The following is a 23,213-nucleotide window of genomic DNA, read 5'->3' as shown; positions in this document are numbered from 1 at the left end:
TTTCACAAGTTTTGTGTGATCACAACAATCTGGCACAAAATTTAAATCATGTCAAAAACCGTCCTCAAATTCAAACCTTTGTAAGATGTTCACACCTCAATGACAAGTATGGGTTTTTGTGTGTGTGGATTTAACCACTAGGTGGCAGCCCTGTTACATTTCATAGTACATGTGAGAAGAATGACACATGACTTCAGTTTCAGAAAATGCAACGTTTCTTTAACTAAACTTGACTAAGTTCTGTTACTGTCCTAATTTAATTCTGACTACTTTAACAGGCTGCTGTTTTTGAGAGTTTCTTGGAGAATGTATTTTTGCTGCTGTTTCATTGAGCCATTATAAACCTCTTCATTGATTGTACCCCCTGCCAAACAGAGAAATCGTCTAATAAAACTAGCAAAGTACAGCATTCATTAAAGGTCTGCATATTCTGCAGGACAGTAGACCGTTTATTTTCTGTGCCAGTCAAGTGTATGTTTAGATATTCTTAAGGAAACATTATTGGTCTAAATGAACAGATTTATGTTATTGTATTGATATGTGAGATGAGATGATTTCATGTCTAATTTTCCTCCCACAGGTGCCGATAAAATGGATGGCTCTTGAATCCATCCTGAACAGAACATACACTCACCAGAGTGACGTGTGGAGCTACGGTAAGCGAGCTGTTTGTCTTGTGTTGTGAATGGAAGCTCAGACCCAGGGAGGCCTGCTGCAGTCTGAGCTTGTGTGTGTGTGTGTGTGTGTGTGTGTGTGTTTTCAGATATGTAAAGCAGCTGGCCTTCTGTACTCTGAGGAGTTGGTGGCGGCCCTCAGTGGAGTAACCTTTATTTATTGCTTGATAAAGTATTTTAACATCGCGAGAGAAAGGAGGTTTGAAGCTGAAGATGTTGTTTTTGGAATCTAACGAGTCGTTTCAACATTTTACAGCACGACATGAGAGAGGAGAACATCTTGCTAGCATGTGTGATTTTAGGACACTGGTAGCAACACACCTACACACCAGCAGTCTCAGATGGACAATATCACGTCAAAGAGATTGTTACCAACACCCACAGAAACAGAAGAGTACATTTGCACAGATGCCTAAACACACACACACACACACACACACACACACACACACACACACACACACACACACACACACACAGAGAAGCCAAACACAGCACAGCTTTCTTGTGTGGGCCAGCTTCCAAATCCCTTGAGGGTTTGATCATGCCTTCCGCTCAATATGGCAGAAGCATCAGTAGACCCTGGCAGAAGAGACAAGCTTCTTCTTCTCCTCCTTTTCCCTTCCTCAGTTCCTCCAACACAGATACACATCCTGCTTACTCCCACTCCCGCAGCCAAAGCCAATTTGTCAACAGAGTTATTTTGATACTGTGTGATATTTGTCAAGGTTGCATCCTGTCACTCTCGTTTTTTCCGCTTTAATTGGGAGCGAAAACAAGTGAATGACAGCTCATCCGGCCAACTGTCCTTGTTTTTTATTTGTAGGAGTAACTGTATGGGAGCTGATGACCTTTGGGACGAAACCGTACGATGGGATTCCAGCCAGTGAAATAGCCGGAGTCCTGGAGAAAGGGGAGCGACTTCCTCAGCCACCAATCTGTACCATAGATGTGTACATGATCATGGTGAAATGTACGCTGAGCACTAATTCTGAACTGCAATAACACAGTATTTTTGCACTTGAAAGTTGCAGCTATCGATGCCAAAGTTTCCGCTCATGTTCTTATCTGATGACTAATGATGATTTATGGCAGGTTGGATGATTGATGCAGATAGTCGGCCACGTTTCCGGGAGCTGATAGCCGAGTTTACAAAGATGGCTCGGGATCCTTCACGTTATCTGGTCATTCAGGTAAAATCTAACTTAATAAAATAGAATCAATTCGGTACCATTTTTTAGGTGAGCATAGCCCTGGTTCCCGCAACAAAAAGCCCCCCCTTACTCTTAGTGTCTGCTTTCTTAGGTAAACATTAAAAACCTCAGCTGTGGTAGGTTTTTAAGAAGAAAATAGCTAAGAGTTGAAACCAAAACTATCTTGATAACCAGCTTCTTTTAACCCATCTCTTTTTCATCCAACCGTGTACAAAAAAGCATCTGACTTAGAGAAGAAGGAAGTGGAAGTGGAGAATTGCTTACGCATTTCTCGGTTTAGTTCTTTTTTCCTGCAGCTCATACTTGATGATGAATTGCAGTAACCGACAGTACACGTGAAGCTGACTTTACAAATTCTCCTCCTAATCCAGGGGGATGACTGCATGCACCTGCCGAGTCCTGCGGACCCAAAACTGTATCGCAGCCTGATCAGCGGAGAGGACATGGATGACGCTGTAGACGCAGACGAGTACCTGCTGCCACAACATGGCTTCTTCAGCAGCCCGAGCACATCTGTCACTCCCCTGCTTCACTCCACAGTAAGCTCCAAAGAAAACAACATACTATCAGAGCTATTGTATCAGGTGTGGGTCCATCTGCATCTCTGTACTAGGTTATAATGGGTTACCAAAGCTTGAAAAAAATTGCATTCTGCACTTATAAAACCTGTTTAAAATTCAGTAGAGGGTAAATCATTCCTCTTGTAGGGAAGCAATCACTCACTGAATGTCCTCAGTGTCCTCAATGAGAGACTCCAAGGAAGGTTAATATGTAATTCTGGTGTTTTAGTGCGTCTGAGTAGAAAGTCCACAAGGTGGTGTAGTTTTACTGAAAATGTATTCCATACTTCTTGTAAACATTTTAAAGCAATAAATAGTCTAAGAGTTCAATTAAAAGTGACGTCTCAGACGGCGATGATCTAAACACAATCATAAATAAAGTCGTTAAAAAAGCCAAAGTTGTAAGTAATAGGGGAAGCAGCAAGGGAGCATACAGTACATTAAACATTCACATATAATTAACTACTTTGAAACGGTTTCTTTCCAATGCCAGCAACTCATTTTCATTACTGTTCTAGTTAGAATGAGTGGGGAAAAAGTGTTGCTGTGTTTTATGTTGTGAACTTTCGCTCACAAAAAATTATAAAAGATAATCACACATGAAGTGAGACACCAGACTCGCTCATACTGGCCAAAGCATTGAAGAAAAGAGAATAACAGCTGTGTTGGATGATGAATTTTCCCAGAAAAAGGAGCATTAATTGTTAGAGAAATTGCAACACGTGCATTAACAGTGTACACCTTACCAACTCTTCCAAACTGAGTAGTGCTATTTAAACTGAGTTTGGGGAAATAGAATTTCTGCATTAGTCATTACACCACGAGTGGGAAAGGGGAAAAAAATCATGAGTCAGTTTGTACCTTGTTAAAATCAATTAGTTTTACTTCAAGCAGCAGCAGAACTCTGCTGACTGCTGAACTGAATCCAGGCGATCCCACAGTGAAGAGAGCCGTACCTGACCGAGCTGAACCTGGCTGAACCCACCTGCCCTCTTTCTATTTCACCCCTGGGACTAATTCTCCTCTTCCTGGCCCCTACCCACACGCCCATCATCATCCCCTCACCCACGTTTCCTCCCAGGTTCCCTCAGATGGATGAGTAGAAGTCGTCTACCTCAGGTTCAGTGAAGGCCATGCGTAGGTCGGGCTCTTCTTACCTGGGATCATTGCTGCACTCTGACAGCCTGCTTAGCTCATATGAGCTTTAAACTTTGATTACCTTTGCAGGCAAGCAGAAGAACTCTATAAAATCTTTGTCCTACAAAAGCTCAGCATAAGCCTGCTTTTATAATATCACAGTTGGGGCATTGCCCAATGTGGGTCGAGCCTTTTTTTTTTTTCTTTTGCTGATGGCTGCACTTTTAGCGTTTGTAATTTCCTTTCTTGTTGGAAAGTAATGGCATTGCCACAGCTGCCATTCTTTCCTTTTGATTCCCTCAGTTTCCATGGTTTTGTACCCTTCACCCCGTTCACCACTCGAGAAAGTGACAGCCACAACAAAGCTTTTCACATTGTCTGAATGAATATGAATCTGCTCGATGGATGTTTGTTTTGCTCCTTATCTGCTTGTGCTGAGATGATGGCGATGGTTCCATGGGTGCTATAAAAACTCATTACAGTGGTATTGACAAGAGAATTTATTGTCCTCTCAGAGGCTTTAAATAAATCCCATTTCCTTGAACAAACACACTCATTACAGAATTAAACTCCTTTCTAAATGAAGCCATATTAAAGGATTAGAAAAGTCCACAAATGATAAGTTTTGCCTTCATTCTAAAATATTTTGTGTTGCCTTGAAAATGGTTTTATATTCACATTGTCAGACTTCCTTCATTTTTTCCTCCATGCTAATTTATTTGCCTGTCACCTTTTAACTTGAACCCAAACTAATTTTCATCTATTTTGCAGAGCACCAACAGCAGCATTGGAAGGTGTCAGAGCAGAAATGGTTTATTGGTAAGAGAAATATGTTCATTAAATTGCACTAAAAAAACAAGGCTGGTCATTTCTCTTTACTTTTATGAATTGTTGGCGATAGCCTTAAAATTCATAATCTTCTGTTGCAGAACGCATTCCCGAGCAGAGATGGAAGTATGGTTCTCCGGTACATTCCTGACCCCACGGACAAAAACTTAGATGATGCTTTCCTGCCAGCTCCAGGCAAGTTTCCTTCAAACACTTTTTTTTATGTCCTTCACATAAATCTCAGTAAAGCTGGTCTTTTGGCCTCCTATTTGATCCAGTGAATTAGAGGAGCATCTAGTGGACAACTTCGAAACAACACCACAGTATAACACTAGAGTCATTGGTTTTTCTTCAGCTTTACTGCACAAATCTATTTGTTACAACATTTTGAGGATATAACAAAAGAAAAAACACGTCAAACATTGATTGTTTCTATCTTCATAACTTCCCTTTTTAGTAGATCTATTTAAACAGCAGACAGGAACTTTTTCCTCTGTGGAAAAATTGATTATCAGGCTGCAGCTTTTTTGAATGACACACTTCTGAATTCTCTTTTTTTCTTCATTTAACACAAAATATTGCTCATATTTTAAATAGTTTTTTTGACTGCAAAATAAATTCTTAATTGCAGGTTTTTTTTTCATTATTATTAATTTTTTTTAAAGGAGCAATATGTAAGATATCTACTGAATTAATTCATAAAATGGCCTGAAGTGCTGGCTTCTCTTATAACAATGCAGCAGCCAGTATGTCCTCCCTCTTGGTTTTCGATTCCAATCTGGAATACTTAATCTTTGTTTGGACCAGAGATGGAGGTGGTTTGAGGATACTAACAGAAGAGGGGGCAGGGGGGAGACCTCTCTCCGGATCCTACATTTCCCATAATGCATATCATCGGCACATTTTTTTATACCCTTTCTTTTTTAACTTAATACTTTAGTTTGTTACTCTGACATGTTTTTTACATTTTCTGAAGTCTTCGAGGCCATGTGACGTGACGTGTTGACGTGTTGATTTCTTCAGGGTTATTTCCTTCACATTAAGAAAGTCTTAAAGATGAAAAGAAATAGAGTAAGACTCAAAGAATGCAGTGTGTAATTCATTTTTAACTATCAGCTTGGAAGGCTGATAGTTAAAAAAAGATCACGGACTGGAAATGATCAGCAGTGCAGTGATTATATAAACAACCTTCCTTATCTTTCTTACAGACTACATGAACCAGAACGGTGTCTCGGATATGATGAATCCCATCTACCAGCACCCTGGTCCGCCTCGCACCCTCCTCCCCACCATCTCTTCAGACGACGCCGAGTCAGAGTACCTGAACTGCTTTAAAACTGGGGACAAAGGACCCGAGTACCTCAACGAGATCCCATCCCCTGCCACCCTCCCACACACATCCAACGGAACAGTCCACAGCGTTCAGAAATATCAGCCTCAGAACAGCATAGACAACCCAGATTACCAACAAGACTTTATTCCCACCTTTAAGACACACACCAACGGACACATCCCAGCAGCAGAGAACGTGGAGTACTTGGGACCAGACTGAGGATCGAGTGGTCAAATATAAGTGACTTCATTCTGGTCCAATAAGAGAGGGCATTGAGGCCTTGACTGGAAGGGCAAAGCAAAGTGTCACCATCGGTTATCACAAAGGTTGTTGTCTTGCTTTCAGAGACATGTGACACTCCATGCAGCTTTTTTGGTCGTTTGCATGCACTCAGGCGTGTCGCACAAAACTCCCTCCCCTCATTCCAAAGACTTTTTTATCTTATCAGTTAACTACAAATGATGAATAAAAGCTGGATGGAAACCGACTTCTAAATGACTCAGTTGACCTGAGACTTTCTGGGCCAGATACACTACAGCTACATATTATAACTTCTGTCAAAAAGTCAAAGTCTCTCCTGAAAAAAAGAGGTCTTCAAAAGCAGAAAGCTGGCAGCTCAACCTACAATCCAAGCCGAGGTACATGTTCTGTAGCATCAGATAGACACACAATCAATAAATTGACACCCACGAATACAAACACTCAGAAGCTTTCATTGTGATGAAGTCAAGATGATTAAAGGGAGATTTAAAGAGAATAATGCTGACTGTTTTGGGTCCTCAGAGGCCCGACGACGCTCGTCATAAAGGACGAGTCAATGAGGAAACAAAATGTCGCAATGCATCGGATGTACAGTCAGTTTAAAGGGAAATATTGTTGGATTGTGAGGATGAAATATGTTACCTTAATGCTCTAAGACAGTTCTATGTGTACGAGATGCGCGTCTGTTTCTCTGAGAAACAAACAGGAGAGTTTACTGTTCTATCTGATCTGTGATGTAACACTAACTGTGTAGACAATGTAATGCTGCTCACAGCAGAGGTGAAAGTCTAAGCTTGTTAGCACTATGGCGTTATAGTGGATGTACCCAGTAAGCATTTGTAACGATCACTTCCCAATCTCAGCATCTCTTGTAATAATTTGACTGCACTCAGATTATTTTCTATGAAAACCAGATCGATTTAAACAGAATAACAAGAAAACTGTAAAGTAGTTCAAACTAAAACTTCCCAATGCATTTTAATTCATGTTTCACTATGTGATGTTATTTTGTCCTTTGTTTGAATATGCTGGATGAACTGTCCTAGGTCATGTGAGTAACTTGTTTGAATTGTAGATTAGAGGAATTCCCTGTAGATATGAGTTTTATTTGAATGTCTATACGTCAAGTCAGAAGCTAAAACTGTTTCTGAGGTTAGGGCTCTTATGTGTCTATGTTGGTCGTGACTTTATATTGTTAGAGACTTTTCCTTGTTTGATTTTTTTTTGTTTTGTTTTGTTTTAACTAAAGTGTAGACTTTTGTTCCACACAGGGTGTTGACACCGTGTCTATGAAACGTCTTCTAGCTTTAAAGTCTTGTAGTTGTGCAAGAGCATTAACATTATTCCTAGTTTTAAAGGAATATACTATTGTAGCAACCATTAAACCTACTTTTGCAGATTTTACACAGGTACATGTACAGAAAAAACTCATGATACTGTAATATACCCTAAAATAATCGTCTATAATTTATACTCAGTACACAGTTTTTGTCACATTATATGTGAATATGCACTTATTCCTGATTTGTGAATATTTCATTCAGATGTGAACATTAATAAATCTTTTTTTTCTATGGAAGAACTGTGTGTTTTTTTCCCCCCGACGGTTGAGTGTGAGACTGAGTGCTCAGGGATTTATTCATTTTATCTGGTTTGTTTATCTCCATGTCTGCAGCACTTCAAATAACAGTTTGATGAAATGCCTGGAGCAGATAATCAGCTGAGCAAGAGCAGCCCATCCCCCCCAATGGTTTGTTGTTTCACTCAAAGGGATCCAGACGAACATATTTGAAAAGCTCTAAAGTTTAAGTCTGTATTTGTGAGAAACATATTTTAGACAATCATGAGATAAATCCTCCTGATGAGCTAAAAATCGCTTGACTGAGTATTGGTAGATGTAACCCCATTTTAAAGAAGAAACAGTTCTAGATCAGAGAAGTTTGAGGGTATGTTTTATTTTCTAGTTATGATCTAATGTTTTACTTCTCTGTTAGCTATACTTGTTTTACTTTATTTGAGCACCTTTGTTGTAGTTTTGAAAGGTGTGGGAACACTAGGAGTTCTGACATGATGAGGAGAATAATTGAAATTGAAAGGTTTACTTGAGCGGGAAATAATTATATTACACACTTCAATGAGAATAAGCTTCTGGCTGTAAGAAGTGCTGACGCTGCTGATTTTGACCACTTAAAGCTTGAGAGTGGCTTACTTTGAATCATGCATTTTTAAGTTGAAAGCTAAAGTTTATTTGTGGGATTCAGTTGTAAAATATTTCCTCCTAATATTTGTAACTTAATATGCAGCTTTTAAAAACATCCTCTGTGATCACTGATCAAGTCTCATCACGATGTATCTACAGTTTAACTCTCAGCTTCTCTGTTTTATCAAGGCTGATTGTGTTTGCTTTGATCAGATCTGATTAACGATCCCAAACTTTTGGAACTAATCAGCATCAATAAAAGTTTAGTTAAAGCATCAATGAATGAAATCCCATCAGTTGTGAACAGTCTTTATTTATGTGAGCTATGTGTTTTGGACTGAGATATGCATTTTTACCCAAATTTTGTCAGATTTATTTAAAAGAAAATACATATCAAAAATCATGCTTAGCCTCAGTAAATTGTATGGGTGCTGATTCCTCAACCATTTTATTTTTGATCAAATATAAAAGATAATGAAATTTATTTCTTCAAATTCATTTTAATTTTCTTGATATATTTACCTTTTGTTTTTTAAAGAGACAATGCCAAAAGTATTTGTGCAAAAAGTAATTGTCACACCTTTTCACACCAGTGGGACACAAATTACATTCAGTTTAAAATGCAAGCTACAAATGATTTGAAATTAAAGTTCTTACAGTGACAGTTTCTGTTTTCCAAGAAGGAAATTTCAGAGTCAAAACACCAGAGCCAGAAAACTGAAAGTCTTAAAAGATTCAATTTAGGTGTCTTTACGTGCTGTTGTCAAGGTGTCCAATTAGAACACGTATTTAGTATGTAAATAACTAATAATAATAATAATAATAAACATTGTTTACATTATAATCATTATTATAAAAATAAAGATAAAAGTTTTCAATAAAGTACATAGTGTACAGTTATATGCCGTTTACTTGTCACTAATTGTCACTTGGTGGCAGCACTGAGGCGCCAGTTTGTCCCCGCCTCAATAAATAATCCCACGAAGAAGAAACCGTCAACAACAGAAGCGAAACTTTAATAGGGCAGTCATCTCGTTTGGATGTCTTCTTCAGTAAGAGGAATGGGATTCGTACGACAAAGAAGCGTTTTATCTGCACTTTTCCTTTTTCTTCTTTTATTAGAGGGACATTTCCGATGGGTAAGTTTAAACACAGTGTTTATTCTCGTGACTAAAAGATGACTCAGCTCGGTTTATCCGAGGCGGCTAACGAAACTATCCTCAGCTCAGTTTAGGTATCCCGGCTTTAAACTCTTTTAACCCGGGATAACATTAGAGTCAGCCAGTAATTGGTTTAGTTGTGGCTAAAATATATCAGCAGCAATGTAAATGAAAGAAGAAACTCGCCGTAATGTTGTCTAAACTGGACTCGATGTTAGCTTTGACATTCCTCAGATGAGGAATCTGTCAAAGGTGAGAGGACAGGTTGAAGAGTCTCTTTACAGACAAAACACAAAAACCTAGACCTCTTATTTCATTGAGATGCAAACATACAGCCACGATGAATATGTTTGAGAAACATGTAGTGGTATTCCTTCGACACAAATGCTGCAAAATATCCGGAAACTGGAATACAATAGCAATGTATTTAAATATTGACAGAGGATTAAAGTTACAGTTCTGCTGATAAAACGTTTTAATCTATTTTAGCTGAATGTACTTTGTGTTCCTATAATGATTTCTTGTCTGTCCATGTGAAGCCACTCTTATAGATGATGCACAGAGAAGTTAGTACGCAGTTATTATAAGACGGTTTGACGCCGTCGTCGGTGTTCACACCTAAATGGTTATATAGAGGTTATTAGGTATCTTATTATAAATGTAAGTCATTGATGGACATACAGCTGTAATATACAGGGTGAACATGACTGTGTCGTTTTCGATAAAGGTGGGATTTAAAGCGGTGTGACTGGCTCTTTGCATTTATTTGGAGTTAATCAGACATAAATAATCGACCTGCTCACTTTGCATCATCAGCTTTCTCCGATCCACTGGTTGTTTTTGTTATTTATGTGGTTAATAATTAGTGTGTGCTAAAATGCAAAAAAAATAATAATAAACTGAACATGATCGATTATATATTTATGTTTTTAAGATAAGAGATCAGACTTCTGGTGAAAACAACGAGGGTATAGAAGAAATGGAACATATTGAATTTGTGGAGGCTGTAAATACTTGTATAAGAGTCTGCTTGTTTTTGGGGGGGATTTTTTTGTGGGTCTTGGGGTCATGCACCAGCTCTGTGATTTTTATAAATCCGTTCAAAGAAATCTAGCAGATCAGGTTCTTTTTTTCATAGAAAGAAAATCCTCTTAAAACAAATTCTCAATTCTTGCAAGTTGACTTTGGACAGTTTATTCTCTTGTTTTCAGCCGAGTAGAAGTCAGAGGGCGGGCATAATGACATGAATTCTGCCCTTGAACTCAGTAGCACAAGGCTCAAGTAGGACAGAGTTTAACAGTGAGCTGAACTCTTGTGGAGTGAGTGAATTAAGTTCCCTAAGCACCCCTCCCAACTAAGATCACGTGAGAGCTTTGATGCTGAATAGGCGGATAATGGAAAACTTTGACTGCAGAAGCTTGCTCATTGCGTGTTTAGCACCATCTTTTTAAGAAACAGTTGACATGACACAATGAAAATCAATGCTTCCTCTGCTCAAACAAACTGAGTTTGGTTGTAGTTTTAACAACAGTGCGCAAAATGTGGTCATCTTACCATCCACTCTTTTTATTTCGGGCCTGTTAAATTAAATTAACAGGCCTTAAATTCTGGGATTATTCTGAGCGGACATAATAAACCAACTGTCTATTTGTTCTTTAAAGCTCACTCTTAAAATACCACCTCATAAAGAAGAAGTGAGACGTTTATTTCTGACTTTCTAAGCACGAGAAACGAGGATGACAGGATATGAGAAACACGCAGAGCTTTAGTTTCAGATCAGAAAGTCGAAGTCTATTGGTGAGCAGCCAAAACACACTCTGAATGTCCACTGAAGCCTTTGATCAAACTCTGTATGTGCTGTCTCTCTTTCATTGATGACCCTTGTTCTTGTCTTCACTCCGTGTAGATTTAATTGAAGTAGGCTGCTATCAGTAATAAGATTCACCAGCTTCTCGGGGAAAGAAGGAAGCTTTACTCAGACAAGCATGCTGAAGCAATAAGGCCAAGAGGATTCCCTTCATGTACACACTGCACAAATGCTCACCGTGTGTTTTTCGTTGTCTTTCTGGCAGGTTGAGGCCCAGCAGTGCGTGTGGTACGGGGAATGCGGGGAGTCGGAAAAGGTGCCTGGGAAAAAGTACAACTGCGACTACAATGGACCTCCCATCCCGCTTAAAGAGGAGGGTTATGAACTTCTCACGGTACGCACGCCTCGCTCGTGTTATTCCTGACATCCGATGCTCAAAACTGTGTGTTTTGCAACATACTTCTGCTTTTTTTTTTTTTTATTTACGCAGAGGAATGAAATGAATCAAAGTGACGTCACGCATTTTGTGTTTGCATGCAGGAGCTTTGCCCTGGATACGACTACGGAAACCGAAGCCTGTGCTGCAACACTACCCAGTTACGCACTCTCAAAGGGAGTCTTCAGCTGCCCTTTCAGTTCTTGTCTCGGTATGGACTGCCTTTATAACATTAACCAATAAAGCGCATGACGCGGTTTGGAAGGGCAATGTTATTCCCCCTCACAACACTGAACACAAACACGAGACTACCTGTCCTTTTAAATCTGTCGAATCTCCTCGCCTCTGCGTGTTCTAAATTATTCGTTAGAGACAGACAGATGACTTTTGATTGTACAAGGTTGGCATATTTTCTTATCTTTATAGATGTTATTCTCTCCAGTGAAAATGTTATTGGCTTGTTTTGTTTCCCCCCCCCCACCCAATGCGTCCTTAAACCTGTTTCAATCCTCCTGCGCTGTTGGTGCAATGATCCCTTTTTCGTTTCCGTAAATCCGTCACGTCTGTGCGCAGGTGTCCCGCCTGTTACTTCAACCTGATGACCCTCTTCTGTGAGCTGACGTGCAGCCCCCACCAGACTCAGTTCATGAATGCCACGAAGGTCGAAGGTAAAAATGTCGTGGAAGTGCAGTACTACATCGGGGAGACGTTCACGAATGGTGAGTTCACTGCCACATTAACAATTGGATATAAAAAGATCGCTTCACCCACATTGTCTTTTAGTAAGGAAGTATACAGAAACCATGAAAGCAAAGTGACACTCTCACTTGTGTAAATCTGTGGTTGGCCAACTACTTGCACGTTTCTTTTTTTGGTCAAATGGAATAGAGAACTGGCAGTTTGTGTGCCATAGAAATCCTGATTCATTCCCCTCAAATAATACAGTTGTGCTTTTTTTCTTCAGCCATGTATAATGCCTGTAGGGATGTCCAGGCTCCATCCAGCAACGTGAAGGCGTTAGCCCTGCTGTGTGGGAAGGATGCAGATCAATGCAATGCTACTAACTGGATCCAGTACATGTTTGATATAAACAATGGACAGACTCCCTTTCCCATCCTCCCAATATTCTCAGGTAAAAACAACATCCCCCCCCCCCCCCCATCCATTGCTTATTTGATGTCGGTTAAATCAGTGTTGACCCTACTGAGGTCCGTTGCAGTTTTTGTATCGTCCATGCACCGCGCTCTGATAAGCCGTCTCTCTGTTCTAGATGTCCCATTGGCCGGGTACGATCCCATGAACAACAAGACGTTTGACTGCACCATGGGTTTAGAGGATGGTTCAAAGCCCTGCTCCTGTCAGGACTGCTCAAAGGCCTGTGGTCCCAAACCTGTGCCCCCCCCTCTCCCCCCTCCCTGGACCATCCTCGGTATGGATGCCATGACGGTCATCATGTGGATCTGTTACATGGCCTTCCTGCTCATCTTTGTTGGGACTGTAGTGGGAGCTTGGTGTTACAGGTACAGACCCAACTGCCTTTTATTTACGTGTTAAATGGTTACAGCTGCAATCATTGTACGAGAACACACTTGCTTTAGAGTAATCTAAACTTTGCTTGTGTTGTTGTTTGTACCTACAGGAAACGGACCATCATGTCTGAGTACGGCCCTATATTAGACAGCAATAACCCATTATCTCTCAACAGTGATAACCCGGACCAAGGTACTGTAGTGCACTCAAAGTGTTTTGCATTGTTGGTAAAATAAACATATCTTTGTCATCGCTGCAGCAAACTCTGATATATATATATATATATTTTTTTAAATCTTTCAGTAAATGCGTCCTGCTGTGAAACACTTGGCGAACGCTTCGAGAACATTCTGCGAACCCTCTTTAGCTCCTGGGGTTCCTTCTGCGTGAGGCATCCCTCTGTGGTCATACTGGGGAGCCTGATACTGGTGGTGGCCTCCTCCGGGGGCTTGGCATACATGCGCATCACCACCGACCCTGTTGAGCTGTGGTCGTCTCCTTCGAGCCAGGCTCGCCAAGAGAAGGATTATTTCGACAGCCACTTCGGACCCTTCTTCAGAACTGTGCAGTTAATCATCACTACTCCACTCAATAGCACTTTCCTCTACTCCCCGTACTTTGGAGGATCAGACGTCCCATTCGGAGCCATTCTGGACAAAAACTTCTTGCACCAGGTGGGTTAGATGGAGATTGTATTTCTCTTACAAGTTGGATACCAACTTTGCAACGTGAAAAGCAGCTCTGACACTTTAACTTATTGCTTCCTGTTTCCCTTTTTCTTACCAAATCAGGTGTTAGACCTGCAGCTTGAAATCGAAGCTCTTGTCGCCATAGACAATGGAACAGAAGTCACCTTGAAAGACCTCTGCCTGGCTCCGCTGGCCCCTTTCAATAGCAACTGTACCATCTTGAGTGTCCTCAATTACTTCCAGAACAGCCACGCTGTGCTGGACCACTGGAAAGGAGACGAATTCTACACCTACGCTGACTTCCACAGCCACTTCCTCTATTGTGTCAGGTAATTCGTTCTTTTTTGAGTCTGAGTTCTGGTTCTTGTTTTCACTTTCAAATGTCGAGCAAGCAGGCTGGCACTCAGTGGGTAGACGTCGTCTTTTCCTGCCTGCAGAGATCTTGGAAAAGGTCAAACCTGACAACAACCAAAAAAAAAAAAAGTTTGTCTGAAATCAAGCACCTGCAGGTCATGAGAATCTATTTTCAAATAAGGCAGCTATCTGCCATTTGTGGGAGAAGCCGTATTGTTTAAATAACTTAATCAAACTTCCTCCTCAGCTGTCCATTAGTTCCTCTTCAGATGTGCTGCTTTACTGCCCAACATATATACATATAATAGCCGATGATCGGGGTTTCTCTCCTTCCAACATCTCTGCTCTTTGTTCCCTCCACAGTGCACCGGCATCCCTCAATGACACCACCCAACTCCACGACCCCTGCTTAGGCACGTACGGTGGCCCCGTCTTCCCGTGGCTCGCCCTCGGTGGTTATGATGGTGTGTTGGATTAACACCTTTTAGTAGGCAGAGAAGTACAAAGCATGTCTGTCTCCCCCCCGGAAGCAGTGACATCTCATAATGTTTACAACCTCTCGGTAGATTATTTTATAGCACTGAGAAGGAGAATATGTTCCAGCAGTGTCTGGTTAACTTTTAAACATGATCAATCTCTAAAGTTGTCAACAACAGCGAACATTGTGCTCTAGGGTCTTTTTTTGATCCAGGTGGTATTGAAGTTGAGCCACAATTTCTTGGCACTAACTCAATACTATTATATATAAACTCATTTGTGGTATGTAAAAACGATCCCCTTTAGCTTCAGTTGATAGTGTGCCTTTGAAACACAGTGTAGGAATAAAATCTAGGGAAAAGAAAAGTGATCACATTACGACGAGAGCTGCCGTAGAATCCACACGAGGCAATGCCTTTTTGGGAATGTCATCCGTGCTTTTAGGTTGCTTTCTTTTCTTTTTATTATTGGGTGATGCAGAACAACACAAGACGAGGGAGGGACAAGGCAAGAGCATTAGTATGTAGGAAAGGGGAGACACAAGGATACAATTCACAGCACAGCAAGCAGAGAGTGATAAAAGGGTTTTAGGTTACTTCCTCTTTCTAAAAGAGGAGTCATGCGTGATGTGATTGATAATAATTTATTTGATTTATTCGCTGGTTTCCCTTTTTTTTTTTTTTTTTTTTTTGATGTCCTTCCTGTTTGTTTGTACGGCTGCTCCTGGTTTGGTGGACACTTCTTCTTTACTTGTTCTGACGTCTGATTGAGTGCATCTTTTTTTTTTTGTTTGTTTGTTTACCTCCGTTACAGAGAACAACTACAACAACGCCACCGCTCTGGTGATCACCTTCCCACTCCAAAACTACCTGAACGACTCCGTCAAGAGGGACAAATCTCTGGCATGGGAGAAAGAGTGAGAGACCACCATCTGTCTCTAGAATCCCTTGGAGACTCTTAGCTAGCAGAAGCTTCAGCTGATGCTAGGTGGCTTCCACTCATTGTCATTTTTTTATTTTTTATTTTTTTGTGTGTGTTTCCTTAATTCAGATTCCTCAGCTTCATGAAGAACTTCAGCAACCCCAACATGACCATAGCCTTTAGTGCAGAGAGGAGCATCCAAGACGAGCTAGACAGAGAGAGTGAGAGCGACATCAGCACCATAGTGATCAGCTACGCCATCATGTTCCTGTACATCTCCCTGGCTCTGGGTCACATCAACAGCTTCAGGAGGGTGATGGTAAGAGCTTAAGCAACACTCTTCCCCCGCCGCCCCCATGCAAAACGTGTCATTCATTCATTTGCTCCTATTTGTCCATTACTGTCATCCATCTCTTAAAAAATACTTTACAACATTACCCAGTGTTCTCTCTGCCTGTGACGTAAGAAGAGCTTCTGAAAATGATAAAAAACTAGTGAAACTTGCTTGACAACTTCCTGTAGCAGAAAAGAAATGAGTGAAAAGGTCGACCGCTTCTGATCGTCTGTCTTTTTGGCCCGTACAGGTGGACTCTAAGATTTCTCTGGGGATCGCGGGTATCGTGATAGTGCTCAGCTCTGTGTCCTCCTCACTGGGTATCTTCAGCTACTGCGGGATCCCCCTCACCCTCATTGTGATCGAAGTGATCCCTTTCCTGGTGCTCGCTGTGGGAGTCGATAACATCTTTATTATAGTGCAAACATATCAGGTACCTTTTTACTTGACCAGTGTGTCCTTTGATAAATACAATGAATGAAAATGAAAGTTGTAGCAATAGATCAGATTTACACATTTAGGTTTTTTTTAATCCAATTTTTTTTTTTTATTAACTACGTTTTTGATCAATTATTTCACAGAGACGTGTATTTTTTTCCACCCTCTCTGTCACAACGTTGCTCATCTTTAGTTTATGAATACATTGCTCGTGTTTAAAAAAAGAGACTGTCATGTCAGTGAGGTTCAAATGACAAGTGCTACCAGTGGGACCGGTTCAAAGTAATTTACGCTGGTGTCTCACAGAGGGATGAGCGGATGCCACAAGAGGAACTCCACCAGCAGATCGGTCGTATTCTCGGAGACGTTGCCCCCAGCATGTTCCTGTCCTCCTTCTCTGAGACAGTGGCCTTTTTACTGGGTAAGAGCTCTCGTACAGACACTGCCCATGGAAGTGAAACCATATTCTTTCTTGGTTAATATAAGTGCAGTATATGTTTGTTTTTTTCACCAGTTGTTCTAAAAAGTGTCACATGCTGATAAGTCTGTCACCTTTGTCTTCTACAGGAGCGCTGTCCAGCATGCCCGCCGTGAGGACGTTCTCTCTGTTCGCTGGCTTGGCGGTCTTTATTGATTTCCTGTTGCAGATTAGTTGCTTTGTCAGCTTGCTCGGCTTGGACGCCAAAAGACAGGAGGTGAGACTGAGGGGAAATGGTGGTTACGTAGAGCGACAACACTGCAGGGTTTGTGGGAAGGGCTGACGAACTGCGAGGTTTTTGTGGAAAAGAATCTCCTACGCATTTTGTCAGTCATCATCCTACCAATCAGTGTGCAAGCTCACCGAAGAGATAAAACTCCCCTTTGTGGTTGAGTATTTAAATGCAGAGCACAGAAAGGAGCAAGTTGCCGCGAGTGCTCGTGGCCTCAGGAAGTCTTGCTCTGAATTAAACGAGTCAGTTTCTCACGCAGAGAGTGCTGCGTTTGCTGCGTTTCAGGAGAATCGACTCGACATCCTCTGCTGCGTGAAGCTGCCAGAAGGTCAGGAAGAAAGGACAGACAGCTTCCTCTTCCGGTTTTTCAAGAAAGTCTTTGCTCCGTTCATTCTCAAAGAGTGGGTGCGACCAATCATAGTAAGTGCGGGAGACGCTCCGATAGCCATGAATCTCTGCTTCTAGAGATTGAACTTTCACTTCCCCCCCCCCTCTTGTCTTGTCTCATTTCCACATGTCGATGCGTTGAGTTTACAAAAGTGTTGAGTTTGTTTCTGCGTTTGTCTTTGTTAAGGTTGCAGTTTTTGTAGGAATGCTCTCCTTCAGTATTGCTGTGATCAATAAAGTAGAAATCGGACTGGATCAGACCCTCTCCATGCCTGATGTAAGTCTTCTTCCCGTTTCGGCCATAGTCATGTTTTCTTATGCTTTGCTTGTGCATTCTGGGCGTTATATCTCTGTGTATTTCAGTGCTCTTATCCAATCAATCATCCATCATTATCATAATAACATCACACCCCTTGCAGCATGCTGCTCTAACATCCGTCCTCTCCGTTTAGGACTCCTACGTGCTCGACTACTTCAGGAATCTGAGCCTGTACCTCCACACTGGAGCTCCGGTGTACTTTGTGGTGGAGGACGGTTTGAACTACAGCAGCCCAGAGGGTCAGAATCTTGTGTGTGGAGGAGTGGGCTGCAACAACGACTCTCTAGTCCAGCAGGTCTACACCGCCTCACTCATCAGCAACTAGTACGTTTGAATTGTGAATAAATTGAATCGCGGAGGGTTCGATGACAAAAAAAAAAAAAAAAAAAATGGTATCATGTGATTTTTAGTCACGGGACTTCTAAACATACTTGTTATTCTGCAAGCTACGTATTTCATTTCTCTTCCCTTTCACTCCCAGCACAACCATTGCCTACACACCGTCCTCTTGGATCGATGACTACTTTGACTGGGTGAAGCCTCAGTCGACCTGCTGTCGATACTACAACACCAGCGGAGCCTTCTGCAATGCCTCGGGTACGTTTTTTTTTTTTTTTATCAAAATGTCAACATGCCTTTAGCCCTCGCCTCCTTATCACTATTTCACAAGCTGCTGTTTGACATACTTGAAGCCTTTTCTCTCAGTATTCGTGCAGAGAATGCTGTGTTCCCGGGGACATTGTCTGCTGCATGATGCCCTTAGTGTTGAGGACATTATGCAGACATTCGGTGCACTAGGATTCTTTTTTTAAAACATGCAGGTCAAAGAGGAAGAAAGGCCCGTCACCTTAGTGTTTTGTGCAGCCACGTTGCTTCAGCATTGCGTCAAAGCAATGCATGAACAAATAGAGTGTGCTTTTACTCGAGCACTGTTGTTTTCAGTCTCAGGAAAAAGTTTCATTTTAAGATTTATTTTTGTTCCCTTAAGTGCAAGTTTGAGGTCACTTTCCACATGTGTCTGCTTTTCTTTTCATTGCTTTGTCTCAGTTATTTCGATGGACGATAATATGTGTGATACTGTTTCTTTTCAGTGGTGGATTCTTCTTGTGTACACTGTCGGCCCATGACTGCCAGTGGGAAGCAGAGGCCCGAAGGAGACGACTTCATGCGCTTCCTGCCCATGTTTCTGTCCGACAATCCGAACATCAAGTGTGGAAAAGGGTAATTTTTTTTACAATTTTTTTGAAGCTCTGCTGAAGTGTTTTCTCATTTTCAGGTTTTTAATGCAAACACATGGCACTTCATTCGAAACGTTCACATTTCACCTCCGTTCCTGACGTGTTCCTTTTAAAAGTGATGGTTGGTCTTTTTGTCTCCCTTTAACCACGCTCATCCAGAGGCCACGCAGCTTACGCAACAGCAGTCGACATCTATCCTGAAAACAAAGGGGTCGGGGCCAATTACTTCATGACTTATCACACCATCATGAAGGAGTCACCGGACTTTATACACGCTCTAAAAATGGCCCGGACGTTGGCTACCAATATCAGTCAGTCCATCAACCACAAAGTGTTTGCCTACAGGTAACAAGAAGTTTGTTCACGTCGGTCCAATCCAAAGTAAAGATTAGCCGGAATATCAAGTAGCCGTCAGCTGCGTCACGTTCAACACAATGTGCTCTGACACCGTTGTTCTTCCCTTTGCAGCGTCTTCTACGTGTTCTACGAGCAGTACCTCACCATCGCGTACGACACAGCTTGGAACCTGAGCGTGTCGCTGGCGGCCATCTTCGTGGTGTCGACGGTGCTGCTCGGCTTCGAGCTGTGGTCGGCTTCGATGGTCACCATCACCATCGCCATGATCCTGGTGAACATGTTCGGGGTCATGTGGCTGTGGGACATCAGCCTCAACGCGGTCTCTCTCGTGAACCTCGTCATGGTGAGAAAACGACACGAGGCGCAAATGACCTCACTGGTAGAACGGGTGGAAGGAGCTGAACAGCGTTCTGAAAGCCAAAACGAAACAGACCCGACTTTAGGTTTTTCAGGAAACAAATTTCAAGCATTCCTCCTTTCTGGTTCTTCTGGTTCTTTCTATTTTATTTTCTCGTTTCCTTTATGCAAATTGACTGACACCATTAGAGATCAGAACCACCATCGTTTGTTTAATTACAGTCGGGCCTGGACTTACATTTCTCCCTCTCCCTCTCACGCATCCAGTTCAAAGGGCCTTCCAGATAAATGATTTCTCTCATTCTCTTTAAAAGCTTTGTAATAGTTAACGCCACATACATGAATAAAATGTATTCAAAACATGTCAGGATGACGAGACGCATCATAATCGAAAGAAAATGCCTGTTTACAATCATGGCTGATATAAAAGACATCAGTCATAGATAGATAGATAGATAGATAGATAGATAGATAGATAGATAGATAGATAGATAGATAGATACTTTATTGATCCCGAGGGAAATTCAAGGCATCCAGTAGCAGTATACAGACAGGCAGGATACAAGACATTAGTTACAATACACACCCGCTGTCCCCCTCCCCTCTGTATACAATAATCCCCCAAACAAGATTTAGCAGCCCCTATGGGACTAAGAGTAAACAGGATTACAGATTGAACCTGTGCAGTTAGCATTAACATTAGCATTATGCTTATATAGCATAAATGTACATAACCTGTGAGGAGAGAAAACCTATGTGCTGATTAAAAGAGACCTGTAAACAGTTAAGAGCCTTAGAAACAAAGTGCTGACCTTCTAGAAGTTAGTGTAAAGTCATGAAGTTTGCACACAACATAAGTGTTAGAGGTGTGTTGATGACTTGTCACTCGTTTTAGCCGCTCTGTTGTAATCACAGACTGAACCTTTAATCTTGGAACGTGTTTGACATACTGGCTGGTCAATCGAACCCCTCGTGCTGTCAACCCTCCAGGACTTTGATCCAGCTATGTCAGCGTGTCCTTAAGTTTCCCCCACTCACGTCTGTGTGTAACATATTTTCAAAACCACGAGAAAGCCTTTTAAAAACTTGCTCTTCATCTCGCCTGTCAAATATTCAGCTCAAGCGAGGCAGCCGAGTAGAAACTTTGATCAGATGGATTTTGTTCCAGCTTGTTCTGTGTTGTGGTGCTTGAGTCGTGTTTTGTCCTCGCTTGCAGAGCTGTGGTATCTCAGTGGAGTTCTGCAGTCACATCGTGCGGGCGTTTTCCATCAGCGTGAAGAAGAACCGAGTGGAACGAGCCGAGGAGGCTCTAGCTCACATGGGCAGCTCTGTAAGTCTCACTTTTCCTCTGATCAAATACACAAAAGGGAGCTTTTGAGTTTAAGGAAACGTGGTCCAAAGCGTCTATTGAATTTTTGTGCGTCTGTGTGCTGGCAATGTCACCAGGAAAACGTGTTTACATATTTGCTGTAGCTCAGAAAATGAGTCTCGAAATGAAAACCTTTTATTGATTCAGAAAGTTGATGAAGTCTAATTTTGGTCATTCTGACGTTTAATGTTTCTTTCCACAGGTGTTCAGTGGGATCACATTAACAAAGTTTGGAGGGATCCTCATCCTGGCACTTTCCAAGTCTCAGATCTTTCAGGTCTTCTACTTCCGGATGTACCTGGCTATAGTCCTGCTGGGGGCCACGCACGGCCTCATCTTGCTCCCCGTCCTGCTCAGTTATATCGGTCAGTGTGAAAAGGAAAAGAAAAAAAAAAGATGAGATTTAATGTCCAACATCTGTATTAAATGTAACGTCTTCTCCCGTTTCCACAGGTCCTTCAGTGAACAAAGCGAAGGTGTTTGCTGCTAACAAACGCTACGCTGGTACAGAAAGGGAGCGCCTCCTCAACTATTAGCACACTGCTTGGGACGATGAACAATGAGCTAACTATTTGTCAGGGAGGGGCTGTGCGGGCGTGAGAGGCCGTTTCTGTGATTACTGACACACTCACCCTCGTCGCCACTACTATGCACGGATTTAACTCAGGAATATGCTCGTGAAGAGGAGTGCCAGAGGCTTTGTCAGACTGCAAACATATTGATTTTGCTCAGAGGACTTTGGACCCCCAACATTGCCCCCCCCCCCCTTTTTATCTTCTTCACACTACAGGACGAATCAGACTTCAACCTTTTGAAGCTTGGGCAACATACTTTTTTTATTTTTTAAAGAAAAGTCCCAACGACAGTGTGGAAGTAGGAGAAACACGGCACCAGTTGACAGTCGCCTCATTATGCTATGAGATTTTTAGATTGGGGAAAACTCTAAAGGGTAAAACTGTTACTGTTACTGTGAAAAGTAATGTCACCTGTGACACACGCACAGCACGCTCTGAAGCTAACAACAATAATGACATCACAGGTCCTCAGAAACTGGCATCAACATGCATCTCATCTCCTACTGTATAACAGGCTTTCTAGTTTTACCTTGCAGTGTCGTGTGACTGCACAGATTTTAAAGATTTATACTGTATGGCTCCAGCTTTCTGGATTTGAAGCTAACTTTTAGGAGTTTTGCGTAATGGATTTAGGACGGTTTATTTTTTTTACCCTGGGCATTGTGTAAAAAAAACATGAACAACTTCAAGATGGGCCTTGTTGACATTGTTTCATTTCAAAGCAGGGATACACAGCAAATATACTCGTTTTTTTAGCACACTGCTACCTAGTTGTTTAATGTGGCTCTTGAAACAGCATTTTGCCTGGTCTTTTATTTCAACGTTGGCGGGGCAGCAGCATGATCTGGTGCAGCATTTCATTTTAAAGTTAGGTGATGAATCTCAAGTGTTCGTCTGACGTGTTTGCATGACTCCATCGCTAATCCGTCTCTGGTGCTTTTAAAAACGGTCCCATTAATGTGCGATATCAGTCACGGTGCGTGTTGATGCCAGGTTGATGCGGGGGGGGGGGTCTCTTAATAATGGTTTTATATTGACGTGTAAATGGGACTTGGAGGTGAAGAATCAAAGCTTTGTGTTGAAGATAGCTGACAAGGACTGATTTAGATTGATTCGTCAGCTTGATATTGTAATACAGAATATTTTTTTTTTTTAAATGGATACTAGTGCAGTCCTGACTTTGTCATTCCTACTCATTTAAGTTATTCTTTTTTTTTTTTTATCATGCTTTGCTGTTTATGTTTTACACAATTGGTATACAATCATTTAAAGGAACAGCTCTCGTTCCTTTTTTCGTTTTTAATTCTCATTACATTTGTCCCCCCCTTGAGATGCAGTAACGTTTTTGGTTGATGCAAAAAGATATTCTGAGTTAAATCTTGGGTGTGAACATATTTTGTAACTAATAGAAACCTTGTGACAGGAATGATGCAGAAATGTGTTTGTTAACAGTGCTGTGCATTGATTTGGACAAATCGTCTCTGAAAAATGTCTAATAGTAGTTTTTAACATTTTTAACAAATATTAAAAATCTTCTCATGTCAGTGA

At 41.5% G+C, this 23,213-nt stretch overlaps 2 protein-coding genes across 2 annotated transcripts in view; both read left to right on the top strand.

The window, feature by feature from the left end:
* egfra (epidermal growth factor receptor a (erythroblastic leukemia viral (v-erb-b) oncogene homolog, avian)) overlaps window positions 1-8,687 on the top strand; it is a 39,764-nt gene extending 31,077 nt beyond the window's left edge. Inside the window, exons 22-28 of the mRNA XM_079348163.1 lie at window positions 581-656; window positions 1,501-1,647; window positions 1,770-1,867; window positions 2,260-2,427; window positions 4,357-4,404; window positions 4,515-4,608; window positions 5,622-8,687. Of these exons, the coding sequence (XP_079204289.1) occupies window positions 581-656; window positions 1,501-1,647; window positions 1,770-1,867; window positions 2,260-2,427; window positions 4,357-4,404; window positions 4,515-4,608; window positions 5,622-5,965 (975 nt within the window). The 3' untranslated portion in view covers window positions 5,966-8,687. The remainder of the gene's footprint in view (window positions 1-580; window positions 657-1,500; window positions 1,648-1,769; window positions 1,868-2,259; window positions 2,428-4,356; window positions 4,405-4,514; window positions 4,609-5,621) is intronic.
* A 485-nt stretch (window positions 8,688-9,172) lies between these two features.
* On the top strand, window positions 9,173-23,213 carry npc1 (Niemann-Pick disease, type C1). Its single transcript, XM_079348162.1, has 25 exons — window positions 9,173-9,346; window positions 11,440-11,568; window positions 11,715-11,821; window positions 12,184-12,329; window positions 12,575-12,742; window positions 12,881-13,130; window positions 13,250-13,332; window positions 13,444-13,814; window positions 13,932-14,158; window positions 14,547-14,647; window positions 15,474-15,576; window positions 15,711-15,900; window positions 16,166-16,348; window positions 16,660-16,774; window positions 16,921-17,048; window positions 17,349-17,483; window positions 17,638-17,727; window positions 17,903-18,093; window positions 18,251-18,366; window positions 18,861-18,990; window positions 19,167-19,352; window positions 19,476-19,707; window positions 20,938-21,051; window positions 21,293-21,455; window positions 21,544-23,213. Exons 1-25 carry the CDS (start codon window positions 9,248-9,250, stop codon window positions 21,624-21,626), a joined length of 3,840 nt encoding a protein of 1,279 aa, XP_079204288.1. The 5' UTR covers window positions 9,173-9,247; the 3' UTR covers window positions 21,627-23,213.

The sequence above is a fragment of the Symphodus melops genome (genome assembly GCF_947650265.1).
Source record: "Symphodus melops genome assembly, chromosome: 7".
NCBI classification, from domain to species: Eukaryota; Metazoa; Chordata; class Actinopteri; order Labriformes; family Labridae; genus Symphodus; species Symphodus melops.
This window is presented reverse-complemented; position numbering and strand designations above follow the sequence as displayed.